Source organism: Nyctereutes procyonoides, unplaced genomic scaffold, assembly GCF_905146905.1.
Source record: "Nyctereutes procyonoides isolate TBG_1078 unplaced genomic scaffold, NYPRO_anot_genome, whole genome shotgun sequence".
NCBI classification, from domain to species: Eukaryota; Metazoa; Chordata; class Mammalia; order Carnivora; family Canidae; genus Nyctereutes; species Nyctereutes procyonoides.
The window spans coordinates 51204057-51220861 of record NW_026575131.1 but is presented as its reverse complement, the minus strand read 5'-3'; the positions used below and the strand labels follow the sequence as shown (position 1 = coordinate 51220861).

Here is a 16805-nt window from a genome sequence, read left to right as displayed (position 1 = left end):
ATCATTGCCTCCCCTCCCAGGGCCCCTTCCAAGAGAAGGATCCTACCTGTAAATCCCTACTGAGAAAGAGACTTCCACAACACATGTTCCAGGACCCAGAGTTGTCCAGTCTCAGCAAACTGGACAAGTAGATTCCTGATACACATTGAAAGAGGCAAATTTTCCAGTCCAGGGAGATGGAGTTGGAACATGAAAGTCAAGGCAATTAAAAGGTGTGGGGCTGTGGAGCTGATGGTGCCCAGGGGTCAGAGGATGCTGGACTGAGGGGTGCCCAGAGTGAAAAGGGATGGGGGAGAGTGAGGGGCTTCCCTCCTGGCTTCAAAGGAGCCCCGCCTCTGCCACCATCGCTTGCCCTGGTTTAACCCTCTGAACAGCACTATTACAGAATTATAATTCCTCGCTCTTACTGGCCTCTTCCCAATAAAATGCCAGCTCCATGAAAGCAAGCCTTGTCTGTCTTGTCTACATGGTGCATAGTAGGTGTGGAATAAGTATTTGTTACGGAATCGAAATGAGTCTGTGAGCGATGACTTTCCAAGGTCCTGGAGCCCCAGATACTAGGTTTTGTGAGATTCCCTGCATTCCTTATCTAAAGCTCCTCTTAAACCAGGCCCTTTCAGGGGGCTTTCTATTCCAAACACATTCTCTGACACCCACCCATCCCCAGGCAGACAGACCAGACAGTGATGCTTAGAGGCAGATGAGAACAAAGAGGATGTCAGGCAAGAGCCAACCAATGAGAAAGGAAACCATGGCTTTCAAGGACTGACTCTCTCAAGTGAGAGCAGGAGAGAAACAGATGAAGCTAGAAGGCCGGAGGGACACTTCGGTGGGCGCCAGGTAGGACAAAATGGGGGGGGTGGGGATGAGAGAAAAGGCTGGAAAACTAGACACAAAGAACAAGGCATTCTGCATTTCAAGGAGAATATTCATAATATTCCATAGTAGAATAATGATTCTACTCACTGATAATTATGGTCCCTAACATTCACTGGGTTCTTCCTTGTACCAGGTACTCTAAGCCATTTGCCAGCACTGGCCACCGTAATTAGCTCTGATGGGAGGGGGGCATCAACAGGAAAGAATCTCAGCCAAGACAGTCTGATGAGTAAGGCTGGGCTCAGGACACTGTATTCCTGGATGGCATTGCCAGGTCACCCAGGTGCCCTTGTGACTGGATTTCCCTTCCCTGTTCATCCAAAAAGGACCTGGGGGTTCCAAAGCCACTCCTATTGAGTTTGAGATCTCACTTAGCCAGGAGTCCAGGGAACTGGGGGGAGGGAGGGGCTTGGTCATTCATGTCCCAAAATAGTAACATGTGGATATTGGGGTACCCAAAAGTTCTATGACTGTGTGGACATCTGTGTTTATCTATAGGTACCTGTGAGCATCTATGCTCTGGACACTTATGGGACATCTGGAGACATCTGTGAGTAGCCAAGTATAGAGGTGCACATTTGTGGAAATCCAGGCAAATGCTGGTGTGTATCAGTGGACAAGTGCAAGTATATGTCATCTTGCACTGTTGCCCATGGCCATGAACATTCTCTTCACTCTGAAATGCTCATAAACGTTCTAGTCCCATATTCTCTGTGCACAATTATGAGCCCACAAGTCAATCTGCATAACCACTCTTTATATCTGTGCACCAGATATATTTGTGTCTATTTGCCTTCTCCTTGATCATTCGTGTCCCTCCATTGCTCTATAGCACAGGTGAACACCTCCCTATAAATACCCATGGCCTTCTGTGTGATCCCACATGCACGTCTACCCGGCAGCCACAAACATGCCACAGATCTGTGTCCATTCAAGAACACCAGGTGAAACAGTAAATAGACTGGAATTAAAATTTTAAAAAAGAAAACTCACGCCCTTCCATGTATATAATTCTCTATGTCCATTTGTGTCTACCCGTATCCATGAACATTCCCACACTTCTCTCAGTAGGAACTGACATCTGTGTACATTCTGTCAGCTGCACTCTCAGGACTAACTCATTAGCATTGCAGTCAGTCCAGAAATATTCTTGCAGAATTTATGCTTTACTAATAAGCCTGGTGTCCTGCTGAGGTCACATGGCACTTATAAGGGCTAATGGAGCCAGCCTCAGCCAGCAGGCTTGGGGAATCCTGGCCTCCTGGAATAGCCAAAGAATGCACTCACCATAATGAGCAAACTCCTCTTCTCTCTGACTGCACCAAGTGTCCCAACCGGTGCCTGTTGAGATATGTTTATGGCCCCAACACTACCCTGCCATCGCACAAAAGCCTCCATCTTCAGATTTGTCATTGTACGGAAGACTGTATCACTCACTCATCAGGGTGGCACACTGAGGGCTGCATCAACAGACTTGTCACTATACTGTAGGCTGCATTACCTCTTTGGGCATTACACTGAGGATTGCATCATCAAACCTTTCTGTGAAGATGGAATCATCCTTTTGGTCCTAACACTGGGGGCCCCAGTCCCAGGCTGAGCATTATACTGAGGGCTTTGGAGCTAGAAAATAAAACTTGAGAAGCAACATTTTCCCTTTGCATTGATAACTCCTCTGTGTGGGGCGAGAAGGGGCAGGTGGAGGTGAGGTTGAGAAGTAATCCTAAGGGAACGAGTAGGACCACAACAATGAGGGAACTGGGGATCTGGAAGCTATGCACTGGGGAAGAGAAGCTACAGAGGACAAGGGAGTAAATAGTACATCAAGGGAAGGAACTCAACCCTTCTGATTCATCAGTGCTGAAGGGGCTGGGGAAATTTAGAGTGTGTAGCTGCAGGGCTGCCTGACTAGCTCTTCCTGGAAGCTATAGATATTGTCATCCCTCCACTGTTCCTGCCAGGGAGGTCTGCAAGACATATCTTGCCATGCCCTTGAGGACAGATGCCTAGCCTGCCAGTGCAGACCTCCATAGCACAGCCATGCTATGACAGGTCCCGTCACGTGCCACATCCTCTTTGTGTTCCACATGTCCTGTTGCACCCTGACACATTCAGGCGTGCTGCGCTCAGACATTTCCATATGAGAGACACACTCGGACTTGCTCCAACATATCCATGGGCTCAGACATGCCCTGCAGCCATCAGATCCTTTTTATACAAAGGGGCATGCGGGCCATAAAGACATGCCCTGACACATTCAAACATACTATGTCACACCTTGACGTGTGGGGCAGTCTCCAACAGACACACACATGCCCCGGCAAGCTCTGGGGGCTGACGGTCTCCAGCCTCTGCCCCTGAGTCTATATGCCTGTGGCCACCTTGCCCTTCCGGATGGATTGATGGGGCAGCAGGGAGAAGGCTGTTATAAATTAAACATTGAGACACTGCCTGAGCACCAGACTCTGCCATCTACTCATTGGCTGGTTCTCTCCCAGGAGGCTGCAGGACCATAGGGTGGGGGAGAGGGCAGAGGAAGTGGCTCATTTAATTAATTAGTCCTAATTGAGATATCTTTGTAAATATCCCTTTATTGAAGGACACGATCCCATCATTTCCTGGGAATTTGCGGTCTCTATTTATCTCCAGCCCCTGAGTATTGCAGAAATGACAAGAAAAGAAAGAGCAATCCAAAGGGCTGCTTGAACCCTAGCCATGCTTCTGGCAATGACAGCAGCACCGAGGGACAGGCAGGGAGGCTCAGAGAGATGCAGAGATCTAGGCAGAGTGGCAGGAAGAGAGACAGAGAGATACAGGCGGACCAGAAAATAGGCAGGAAGGAAGAAGGTAGGCAACAGGGAGGTCAAGCAACGTCAGCAGAGTCGGGATGCAGTCCCTGAAATGCAGGAAGAGGGAGAGACTGCCAGAGACAGAAGGAGAAACTTCACAACCGGGAGACCAGAAGTGGGGACAGATGGACTACAGCTAGGCAGACAGACCTCCCTCTGCCTTTTCCTGCCTCACCTGGTCTCCTCATCTCCTGGACAAACTACCCACTGCAGCAGCAGCAGCAGCAACAATCAAGCCTGATTCCTCTTTGGCCCTTGCTATCCTCCCCTTGTCTCTCCCTCCCCCAATCACCCCTGCAATCATCTCCCTTGTTCAAAATGAGCTTTTGCAGCTGCAGCCCAGACAGCTGTTCCATCTTGGAGCCAGCATTGGGGCCTGATGGCTGGGTCCTAGAGGGAGGCTCTCCTAGGTGGCAGCAGCGGAATAGGAATGGGTAGGGGAGGAAAGGGGCTCACCGGGAGTTTGAGCCCCAACCTCCACCTCCTCCTGGGCTCCCCTCAAAGCTTGGCTCCAATTTCTGGCACCCTGGAGGTACAGACTACCCAGGCCCCCTCTAGGGCCTTCAAGAGCTCGCTCTGGTCTGGCTCATCCTGTCCCATTCACTGAATCCTGCCAACAGACTTCTGGCTCTGTCCTGTTGTCTCAAGAGCCCTCTCAGATCTGAGAAGTCTCCTCTGTCCCTCACCCCCCCCTCAGCGTCCTGGACTATGATACAGCAACTATGGTGACATAGAAATAGGATCCCAAGAGAGGAGAGAGAGAGAGAGAGAGAGAGAGAGAGGTAGAAAGGCAGACATAGACCTAGAGCTGGAGATGGAATAGATATAGAGACACCAAGAGACAGAGATGACAGAGACACACAGAAACAAAGACAGAGACATAGAGAGGACTTGGAGACAGAAACAGAGAAAGAAAAGAGTATGATGAAGAGAAGCAGACACAGGCAGATAGAGACAAGCATCAACATTCACTCAACAAACACTGAAAATCACCCATGTGTTGTAATTACACAGTTAAAACAGAGGGAGGGGAATATAGTTAATGACAAAGATACAAGAAAGAGAAGGACAGAAAGAGACTCAAAAGACAAGAGTTTAATACTGTGAAGCATCAAGGGTGAGACACACAGAGGCAAGATTGGGAACCAGCCTGCCCTCCAACGCCCAACCCCCCAGGGTCTCCCAGTGGCAGCCTCTTCACGCCCACACACAGACAGACCCAACCTCACATCAAACTCTCTGAAAGCACCTGGGCCTCCCCTAGATGGCTGCTTTTCTTCCTTGCTCAGCTTTGTGGCTGCTCCCCACTGGTGCTTCACAAAGAGGCGACAGCCATCCAGAGTCAGAGGGGAGAAGGATACTGGGGGCATGAAAGACACCAAGAGCAGAAACCAGGGCTTCCCTCTGGAAGAGGAAGAAGACAATTTTAGCCTCACTCAAGTGGCCCCAAGGCCTAGACCACCTTCCCTTGGTGGCTGTCCATGGTGCTGAAACGTAGGCAAAGGCTGCACCTCAAGCCATCTCTTATGTTGGCATCAAATGTGGGGTGCACTGGGTCTGGGATGGTGGTCAGGAACACCGACATGTTCAGGCTACAACCTAGCTCACCAGCTCCTCAGACACACCACTTGCTGTCTCACCCCAACACTATTACACACTTTGTTCTCTTGGCCTCTCACCCTCCACCTTATCAGCTGTCTCTGCCCAACTCTTTCTCAACCGTCATGTCTCAGGGCAAATGTCACCTCCTCAGAAAAGCCTTCTCTGATCACACTTGCCCAATTACCTGCTTTCATGTCTCCATAGCTCCCCCTTCATGACCCTTACTAAACTGTGATTATATAGCAATTTACACAATTCCACATTGACTGTCTCCCTATGAAGCTTTAAGAGGGAAGAGACAGTTTGTTCATTGCTCTTTTCCCAGTCCTCAGCACAGGACTCAGTATATAGATGGATTCAGTGATTGCTGGTTGGGAATGACTCTGCTCTCTGGTAGCTAGACTACTCCATACCTTGATGTGGGAGGTTGGCAAAGTGCACACTCGTCAGACATCCATTCACACAGAAAAATATTGGAAAACAAGGACACATGAAAAGAAGCTTTAAGAAATATATGCTTCTGGGTGGCTCAGTTGGTTAAGCATCCAACTCTTGATTTCAGCTAAGGTCATGATCTCAGGGTCGTGAGATCAAGCCCCACATTGGGCTTCATGCTCGATGGGGAGTCTACTCAAGATTCTCTCTTCCTCAGGGCACCTGGGTAGCTCAGTCAGTTAAGTGTCTGACTTCAGCTCAGGTCATGATCTCCAGGTCCTGGGTCCTGGGATCAAGCCCCATGTTGGGTTCCTGTTCTGCAGGGAGGTGCTTCCCCCTCTCTTTCTGCCCCTCTCCCTTGCTCATGCTGTCTCTCTAATAAATAAATAAAATATTTTTTTAAAAAAGATTCTTCCTCTGCACCACTAGCTCTCTCTCTCTCCCTCTCTCTCTCAAAATAAGTAAATAAATCTTTAAAAAATCAAAAAGAAAAGAAACACACTTCTGATTCACAGAAAAAGCCTGGGGAATCACAGAAATTCTCATCAAAGTTCACAGGTGTCATTAGGAGGAAGAAGGGGCAGTAATCTCATGCGGTCAGAAAGAACTGAGACCATTCAGGACATACCTACTACCCTAAAGGAGAAGATCCCAGTAATAAACAAAAAGAGACAAAGTGCTTGCACGGCACTTCTATTCTGTTGGTGGCAAACAATTACCAAGATGATTTCAGATAATTATGAGTGCTGGGCAGAAATAGAACAGGTCCAAATAACAGTGTGGGGATATTTTAGCTGGAGTGGTTAAAGGAGATCTCTCTGAGGAGGTAACATTTGTGTTGGGACCTAAGTGGTGAGAAGGAGCAGGCTAGAGGAAGTTCCCAAAGGATGGCACAGCATATACAAAGTTCCAGAGGCAGAAACAAGAAAAAAGATGGAAGAGTGGTCCAAGACCTGAGAGACTCAGGCAGGTAGAGTCTTGCAATAATAATAATAGCAATAATAATTACAATAGCTGACCTTTCTAGGCACCTTCCTATATGTCAGGTACACTGCTAGGCACAATGTTATATGGAACATTCCACCATTATCCCCATTTTGTGGATAAAGAGAGTGAGGTTTTATGAGTTGAACTGGGGTAAGGAGTTCAGATTTGGTTCAAGAGGAGTAGGCAAAAGCTCAGAGAGGCAAATTTCATACTCACAATCTAGAAGGATTTTCTATCAATTAGAGGTCTCTTTAAAAATGCAACAGGCAGAGGCGCCTGGGTGGTGCAGTCAGTTGAGGGCCAACTCTTGGTTTCAGCTCAGGTTGTGATCTCGGGGCAGGGTCATGAGATCGAACCCCACGTCAGGCTCTACACTCAGTGCAAAGTCTGCTTGAGATTCTCTCTCCCTCTGCCTCTGCCCCTCCCACTTGTGCTCTCTTTCTCTAAAATAAATAAATAAACCTTTTCTTTAAAAATGCAACAGGCAGGGTGCCTCAGTGGCTCAGTGGTTGAGTGTCTGCCTTTGGCTCAGGGTGTGATCCTGGGTCGGGGGATCGAGTCCCACATCAGGCTCTCTGCGAGGAGCCTGCTTCTCCCTCTGCCTATATCTCTGCTTCACTCTCTGTCTCTTATGAATAAATAAATAAAATCTTAAAAATACTTTAAAAATGTAATAGGAAACTTTATATTTCTTTCCTGCTCCAAACCTCTCCAAATCTCCCATCCTTTGATACTAAGAACGAAGTGTCCAAATCCCTTTATGACATGGACCCTTCTGGCTATGCAGGCCACTTCTACGCTCCCCCCAACATGGCACATAAATCTCCAGGAACTCTAAACTGCTTTCTCTCTCTACTCACCATGATGCCCCTTGCTTCTGAGCCTTTGTTCATGCTGTTCCTTCTCGCTCTGTCTTCACCTGGCGAATTCCTTCTCGATGGTTAGACTCAGTTTGAGGGCCACCACCTCCAAGAAACCTCCTCTGGACCCTGGCTGGTTTAGATGCCCTCCCCTGCACCCCCATAACACTCCAGAAATATCCTTATTACCATGCATACCGTGTTGTGTCACAAGTACTGTTAATGAGACTGCAATCTGATTGAAGTCAGGGATGTTATTCATCTCTACATCCCATGGCCCAGGACCCTTCCCAGTACAAAGTAGATGTTCAATAATGTTTCCTCACACTTTTAAGTGTTTGAACAGAAGATGGATGCCCACAATTTAGGAGCAGGTAAATATGGTAGGTGGGTGTCAACTTCACAATATGCCTACTTTCTCCACCCCTTTGGCCCCTACCTTGGTCCAACCCCCATCATCACTCACCTGGATCAGTGCAGTGGCCTCCTCACTAGTCTTCTAGTTCCCACTCTCATCCCCATAGTCTGCCCTCCTCACAGGAGCCAGAGGGAAGCTGAACACCTGAACAAAGTCCTGTTCCTCCCCTTGCTCAGAACCCTCCCTGGAATTCCATTTATCTACTTAACAAGTATTTATTGAACACTTACTATTGCTAGGCCCTATACTAAGTACTAGTCAGTCAATATAACTTTTTAAAAATCCTTGCCCTTGTGGAGCTAACATTATAGTAGGGGTGAATCAGGCAGTAAGATAAATAAGTTGACTATGCAGAGCATATTAGAAGGCTTAAAGTGCAAGGAGAAATAGAAAGCATGAGGGGTCACAAGTTAAATCTAAAATCCCTATGAGGTTGAGGTTCCCCCATCCCTGAGCATGATGCAACTCCCTTGCCACCTCTTGCCCTCATCTCCAACTGCTTTCCACCCTTTGTGCACTCTGCTTCAGCCACAGTTTCCTCACTGTTTCTCCAATATTTTGGACATATTCCTAACTCAGGGCCTTTGAACTTGCCCTTGCCTCTACTTGTAACTCTCTTCCTTTAAATATGAGTTCAAGTGAGGTAGGCAAAAGCTTACTTCCTTCAGATTTCTGCTCAAATGTCACCTGCTCAGAGGGGCCACTCAATCAAAAATAATCCCATCACTCTCCACTCCCCTTATACTGCTCTATGCTTCTTCATAGTAGATGCATTAGCATCTAAAATATTATAGATTTGTCTATATAGTTACTTATTTCTCCCCATCCCTGCTCTAGAATGTCAGCTCCCTGAGGGCAAGACTATCTTTTTTGTTCATTGTTATATCCCTGGCACCTAAAATAGTGCCTAGAACATAGTATATGCTGAATAAGCATTTGTTAATAAATGAGTGAATGAATGGAGATACCCTCTAAGAGAATTCTTGTTGCTTAGGATAAGAGGCGGGGGAATCAGCAGAGTGGGGTGCTGTTTAGGGCTGTTCGCAAACATCTTGCCACTGCTGTCTGTTCAGGTCATGGAAGGACCACACTTCTCACCCTCTTTGAGGTTAGGCATGTCATGTGACTTATGTTAACCAATGAAATGTGACCAAAGTAACACTCCAGGGTACAGCTTTAGGAACTGATGGAGGATCTGCCTTCCTTTTTCTGTTCCAATGATCATGTCACCACAGAGCCTCCATCATCCTGGGTCCCTGAATTACTCCTATGGACAAAGTTCTCCAGCCAACAATGGACATACAATGCAAGGGAGAAGTGGACCTGTGTTGCATTAAACCACCGAGCTATGAGGCTGCTTGTTATCACAGTGTACCTTGACCTCTCTTGACTGATATCGAGTATCTGGAGCCTTTTCCCCCAGGAAACTGTCAAGAAAAGACATGGAATTTGAGTTTTCATTCTCTGCAGGAAGTCCTCAAGGAGCCCTTTGTGGATAGCTGGTTAGGCCCTTCCCCTATTCCTCCATGAGGAAAAGGGTCCTCCCCCAACAGAATACCTCTTGTTCATTTCCCCTTCCTCTTTCCAGCCCTTAAGGAAGGGTGAACAGATGGGCAAGGGTATAACATATAAGATGCAGGTAACTCTCTTCAGGTGCTGTAATGACGGCAGCTGCCGGCAAGGGGCTGACAGCCCTTAGTCTGGTTCTGGATTTATGACTCCCAGATGAGGAGCCATTCCGCGGAAGGCTCCCATCCCACAGGGATGGTTTATGGCTGAGAGTTGGCCAAAGGTAGTAATGGTGGAAGCTTCCTCCCCATTCCTTTCCAGTGATGACCTGTAACACCACTCTTAGAATCTCTTAGAATGCTAAGCTGTTTCTCCAGATCAAATTGGGGAGGGGGAAGTCTGAGACAAGAATAGCCAGAGGATCTGAGCTCACCTCCACCTCACCACTGAGGCCTTTTATTAAGTCAAACACCAGCATCCAATCTTCTTCCTCATGACTGAGAATCCCTGAACTGCTCAGTTAACTCATGTTGGTGCTCTACACTTTTCTACAAATCCTTACTGAGCACCTCGGATGTGCCTAGTAACTTCCATTTGTTTTCCCCAATCCTTAGGAACATGGATTCTTTTTTTTTTTTAAAGATTTTATTTATTTATTTGATAGAGAGAACACAAGCAGGGAGAGTGGGAGAGGGAGAAGCAGGTGCCCCACTGAGCAAAGAGCCAGATGTGGGACTCAATCCCAAGACTCTGGGACCATGACCTGAGCCGAAGGCAGACGCTTAACCAACTGAGCCACCCAGGTACCCCAAGGTTCTTTTTTTTTTAAGATTTTATTTTTAAGTAATCTCTGCACCCAATGTGGGGCTTGAACTCGCAACCCTGAGATCAAGAGTCGCATTTTCCACCTACTGAGCCAGCGGGGCACCCCAGGAAAGTGGATTCTTGACTTAGACACTTGACAAATATTTACTCTGTGTCTTCTATGTGATTGACTACCATGGCAAACAAAGCGACTCCTCCTTACTGAACACTACTATACTCCCAGCCATTTGTTTCCATATGAAGGTGGAATCCATGAATCCTTATGAAAATGTGATTACTGTTCAGTCACTTGACAAATATTTATCGTAGACCTATTATTAGTGCATCAGGACTTAGGGTTCAGTAGTGAGCAAAACACAGATGTCCTCTGTGGTTCCTCATGGATCCTGTGGTCTAATGGGGACTCTAAATTCTCCTTGACTAATGAGGATATTGAAGCTGAGAGATTAAATAATTTCCCCAAGGGCATATTGCTAGTAAAGTGCAGGGCCAGAATTCAAACCCAGATATGTATGACTTAAACTCCTATTGCTAACTGAGCATCTACTATGTCAGGCACTGAGTTGGAGCTTTTAGGCATAAACATGCTTGACATAGAGGCGGCAATAAATAGTTTTGCTGAATAAACAAAATGGATAGAAGGATGGATATTGAGGATAGACAAAGAGATGGCTGGATGATGGATAGATAGAAGGATAAGCAGATACATGAAAAGAGGGAGGGATGGAGAGACAGATGACAGATAATGGCTGGCTGAAGAGACAGATGGATGAAGAGGTGGATGGAGAGATGGATGGGAGGATAAAGGGATGGATGGATGGTGGAGAAACAGATGGAAGGGTGGATAGGTGGGAAGCTGAACTATAGATCTCTGTTACCCACAACAATTCTGGGACTTAGGAATTATAATTCTCTTTTTATATACGAGGAAACCAGAGCTCAGATTGGTGAACTCACTGGCACCCAGAGTCAAGAGCAGGTCATAGAGCAAGATGTGGGAGACCAGATTCTGACCTTGGTCTACCAGACTCCCAAGACCCTTTCTAGAGCACTCTCCTGTGACAGTCCCCCTCCCCCAAGTCCTAAATCCTGGCATCTCACTCCACAGAGTCTTTGTGCAAGGCTTAGTGAGACTAAAGGATGGGGTGGGGCTCAGGGGTGGGAGAAATACTAGCTTTCAGGAGGTAATTTCGTGGAAGTATTGGGCTGTGGTCCTATTAGCTATAGATGGATCGGAATGAAGAGCAGTTCTGGGGCAGCCCCGGTGGCTTAGCGATTTAGCGTCGTCGCCTTCAGCCCAGGGTGTGATCCTGGAGACCTGAAATAGAGTCCCACGTTGGGCTCCCTACATGGAGCCTGCTTCTCCCCCTCCCTCTCTCTCTCTCTCTCACTCTGTCTCTAATAAATAAATAAAATCTTAAAAAAAAAGAGCAGTTCTGTTTGGGTACACATCCATGCACACACACTTACAGAAAACACATGATTCATGCAGGAATCCACCCACACGCATACCATTCACAGATATACACATAGGCACAGGCTTCTAAGGACATACATGTCTATACTTATACACACACAAAACACACATATACATATTAGCACAGACACATGTGCACACAAAATCATAACTCAGAGACACACTCTTCCACATTTATGTAGTACACCTTCCCCACACACCATATGTTATACATATTACATGCACACTTTTACACAAACCCGCACTCTGTGGGGGGGGAGGGGAATCTGGCTTCTGATTCCAATGAGACATCATCTCTCTTCCCCCTCAGAAGGCAAGAGCAAGAAGCCTGTCACAGACTCATGTGTACAAACTCATGGAACACACACAAACCCACAGGCAGGGACATAGAACTGCAGATATGCACTTGGACACATCCACACCCAGACACACTCACTCAGGGACACACGCATTCTGGGACACACCTTCACATACAGGAAGACACACTTGGACCCTTCTGCTGGCAAAGCTCATAAACTTTCTCCCTCAATTCACACCCAACCCCACTCACACACCAAAACTCATGCCTAGACAGACACACCAGGATATACTCGAATAATATCACTCAATGTGACAGACACACAGAAAGACACTGTTTCACACATTAGCTTCAAGTCTTAGAATTTGGACTGAAAGCTCTCACCAGTGCCAAGCCCAATACCATCTCCCCCCGAGGGGATGGACAAAGCCTGGGCACAGTGCATGCCCCCCCCCCTTGCCTTCAACCCTTGGGAGCAAAGACTTCTTTTCCTCTTAGCAAGGAGAAAGAAAGTGGTGTGGTGGCCACTGGGGGCTGAACAGGGGAGCTGGTGAAGTTAGGGAAACACTGAGCAGGAGAGGGAGCTCCGTGCATCCCAGTTCCACCTATTGGGAGGAGTCCCGCAAACCGATTGAAGAGGGGGAAAGATGGGAGGGGAGAGCCGGATCTGGAGGAGACCGAGGGAAGTTTGCAGTGGAGGCTGCCTTCTTCTCTCTCCCCAGGACACCAGGAACACCATTACTGATCACCATTGAGTCTTCCCGCACCCCTCCTCCCCACCAAAAAAAAGCTCTGAGGCCACGAAAGCTGGAGGATGAAGGTGATAGAGGAGGATAGGATGGGATGAGGCAAGGGGCAATCCTGTATTTCTGGGGGCAGCGCCAGCCCTCGCCCCTGTCCCAGTCTTGAGACTCATCTGCCTCCTAGAGAGAGGGCGAGTTCTGGGAATAAATATTCAGCACATGGTGAAGCAGGTAACCGGGAAGGAGCTGCTGGGGCTGGGGGGGGGGGGGGGAAGGGGGCAGGGTGGGTGCAGGGGAGAGAAAAAGACCAAAAGAGATACAAAGTCAGAGACAATGCAACAGAGATCGAGACAGAGACAGGGAGAGACAGAAGCAAACCAGAGGCGAAAGAATAGACAGCGACAGAAACAGACAGAGAGGGAGACGGGACGACTCAGAGCTACACGGACAGTCAGCGATCCTTAAGGTGGAGACGCTCGGAGACCCCGTGGCTCCCGGCTTCAGAGGCAAGGTCCGCCCGGGCCCCCCAGTCCACCTGCGCTCCGCCCCACTCCGCGGGGCTCGGCGCCGTTGCGCAGCCCTTGCCGCCTGCGCGGGGAGCGAGCGAGCCTAGCACATTGTTGCCACTCGGACCCTGCTCCCTAATAACGAGAAGCAGCAATGATCCGGAGAATAAAGGGCGCCGGGGGGGGGGGTCGGGGTCCCGGGGCTCCCCCGCGTCCGGCCCCAGCCCCGGGAGGGCGCCCCCCGGCCGGGCGCCCAGGGAGGCGAGGGGGGCGGGGGCCCCCGGGGGCTGCGGCGGCGCCGGCACCACGCCCCCCGGGAGCGCCCCCCGCGCCGCGGCCACTCACGATTTTCTCGGAGGCGCCCGCGCGGGACACGGTGCCGTTGAGCCCCACGAGCGAGGGCAGCGTCTGCGACATCCAGTTGGTGACCATGGCCATGGTGCTCAGCACCGCCCCGATCTTGAGCAGCGGCACCGACATCGCGCCCCCGCCTCATGCCCCGCGGCCGCCCGCCGCGTCCTGCTCCGGCCGCCGCCTGGCGCTCCGTCCCTCGCCGCCCAGCCGCCCCGGGGGCGCGAGCGCGAGCTGGGGGCCGGGGCCGGGGCCGGGGCCGGCCGGGGGGCTCGCGGGCGCGGGCTGCGGCTCGGCGCGCCTGGCGGGCTCCGCTTATAAAGCGCCGGCTCGGCCCCCCACCCCCTCCCGCGCCTCCGCGCCGGGCACTTCCAGCCGCCGTGACGTCACGCTCCGGCCCGGAGCCCGGCGGAGGCGGGGGGCGCCCAGACCGCCCCCCCGCGGCCCCGCCGCCGCCCCGCCGCGACCCCGGCCCCCCAGCGGGGGCGCCCTGCGCGGCGTCCCCCACCTGCCCCACCCCCACCGCCGCGGCATTCCCGGCCCCGCCCCCCGGCGGCGCTCCCGCCCCCCAGGCGCTCCCGGGCCACGCTCCGCGGGCAGCCCCTTTCCGAGCCCTGCGCGCTCCGCACCCCACGCCCCCCGGGCTCAGCCGCCGCCGCCGCCGCCGCGCGCGCGCGGGCCCCCGAAGCCGGCACGTCCCCACCCTCTACGGCCAGGACCCCGACCCCGCTCTCGAGTCCGGGGGCGCAGGCGTCGGGAGCCGCGGGGCCACCCTCGTGCGCGCCCCGCAGCCGGGGCACCCAGGGCCGCCTCGCCCCGCGGGAAGGGGCTTCCCCGGTGCCGCTCTGGGGCCCCCTCGGTGGTTTCGGGACCAGGGAAGCCCAGAGTGGCGGGTCCAGAGCCAGGAGACCGGCCGCTCGGAGGACGGTGCGGCAGTGGTGGAGGTGGGGGTGTCACCCGGCAGCGGGGGGACTTCCCAGGACACCGAGGGGCGCATCGTAACGCGGGGCGGCCGAGACGGAGGAGCGCAGCCTCTCGCGGACTAGTCCCGGGCGGGCCTCCGCTCACTACTCGAACTTGGGGCGGGGGCGGGGGCGGGGGGACCCGGCCCTCGGGCCTGCCCGGGGCCGCGGGACTCGGGGCCGCCCCTCGCGCGGAGGGGGCGTGCAGAGGCGCCCACCCGCCCACGCACCAGCCGGCCGCGGGGGCGGCGGGGCGGCGGGAGGAGCGCCCGGCGGGGTTGGATTTCCTCTGTTTTCCCTGCACTCACGCCCCCTCCCGGCGTCCCCGCGTCACCTCGCGCCGCCGCCCGGGCCCCCGCCGCCGCCGCCGCCCGCAGCCCGCGGCCGCCGCCGTCTGGAGGCGGCGATGACTCAGGCCTTTCCCGGGCAGTGGCCGCGCGCCGAGGGTCGCGAGGGAGGGCGCTGAACGCCGCGGTGGGGGGGGGGGGGGCTTGCGCTGCCCCTTCTCGGAGCTCAACACCCAGAGGCAGGTGCTCACCCTCTGTGACCCCCGACAAAGACGTCTCCGCCTCAGTTTCCTCATCTGCAATGTGGGTGGTTGTGAGGACCCGTGTACCTAGTATGTGTGACGGGCTCGAGTGTCCGGAGAATCAAGTGAAAGATTTATCGAACATCTACTATGTGGAACATCTACCGTGGGCAACGCACCTTTAACAACAGATAGAAATGCCTGCCTTTGTGGGGCTGAACATTCTATGGGGCAAGACAGACAAGGTGGGGGGGGGGAGGTAAAATACACAGGCTATGGGGAGGAAGGGGCATCCAGACTAAGGCCGAGAGTAAACTTTACTCAGGATGGTTGGGCAGTGACATTTGGGCAGAGACCTGAAGAAGGTGAGGGAGGGAGGGAGCCATTTGGATACACGAGGGAAGAGTTCCAGACAAAGGGAACAGCAAGTGCAAAGGCCCTGGGGCAGGAACATAAGTGTTCAAAGGACAGGCCAGTGTAGTTAGAGCATAGTGAGCTGGGGGAGCGCCGGGGAGGAGGGGTGACTTGCTTGCAAAGTACTTTGCAGGGTGTCTGGGACATGCTAAGCGTTTCATAAATAGCAGCTGCCATTGTTATTATTTGCGACTGATGATAAGCTTTAAAAAAAAATGAGATGTGTCCTTGCCTCCTTGTACTACAGCTTGCATTTACAAGTGCTGAACACTTTGCAAATGTGCTGGCTGAGCACCAGCTGCAACCTCCCATGAAAAGGACAGCAACGTCCCTATTTGCAGGTGAGGAAACTGGGCTCAGAGAGGAGAGGGGACCAAGTCAAGGTGACCCAGCTGGTAAGTAGGGGCTCAGGATTTTAACCCAGGTCTGCCTGATTTCAGACTCCAAAATCACTGCACTCCAGGATCCCCGAGCTTAGAAAATTTGGAACCCTCTGATACTCTCTCACTCCCTCACCATTGGTTGCTGTGGGAAACTGCCCTCCTCCTTCCAGTCAGGCTCCTCCAAGGAATGGTCTGCGCTCACACCTGCATTTGCTGTCTCTACTGCCTCACCACCCCCTGCCTCCTGAATGCTTCCAAACTCCTCTCACCAAAAGGCAGCAGTGATCATCCAATTTGCCTATCCCACGGCCTCACATGAGCCCTCATTAGTTATCTCACAGGTTAGTCTTCATGGATCATTTCCTCTTTTTCGAAAGTAATTTCTTTTTAGATTTCAGAGACGACGTATCATTTCCTAGCTCCGCTTGCACCTCTCTGGCTGCATCATCACTGTCTCCTGCCTTCTCCCTAAATGTCTATATCTCACCGGGTTTTGTCCTGGGTCGCTACTCGGCTCAACCTGTTCCTGGGTCATCACACCCACTCCCAAAGTTTTGGTTCTATCTGGCACATTCCCACCTTGGGACCTTTGTAGTTGCTGTGCATTGCTGTCCACTCTACCCAGAACACTCCTTTTTTTTTTTTTTTTAAGATTTATGAACTTATTTTGCGGGGGAGCCTGTGGGTGAGGGAAGGAGCAGAAGGAGAAAGAGAGAGATTACTTTTATTGGTCTATGGTTTGTCTCCTCCACTACACCTTCAATTTCACAAGGATACC

The 16805-nt window shown here is 51.5% G+C and overlaps 1 protein-coding gene across 2 annotated transcripts in view; it reads right to left on the bottom strand.

Moving 5' to 3' along the window:
• The window catches only part of OLFM2 (olfactomedin 2), a 60243-nt gene that overhangs the window by 30466 nt on the left and 12972 nt on the right, over positions 1–16805 (bottom strand). Inside the window, exon 1 of one of the 2 annotated variants that reach the window (XM_055344852.1) lies at positions 13734–13912. The exons of the other annotated variant lie outside the window; for it this stretch is intronic. Within the exon in view, the coding sequence (XP_055200827.1) occupies positions 13734–13868 (135 nt within the window). The 5' untranslated portion in view covers positions 13869–13912. Of the gene's footprint in view, positions 1–13733; positions 13913–16805 lie in introns of those variants that run through there. 2 annotated transcript variants of the gene reach the window in all.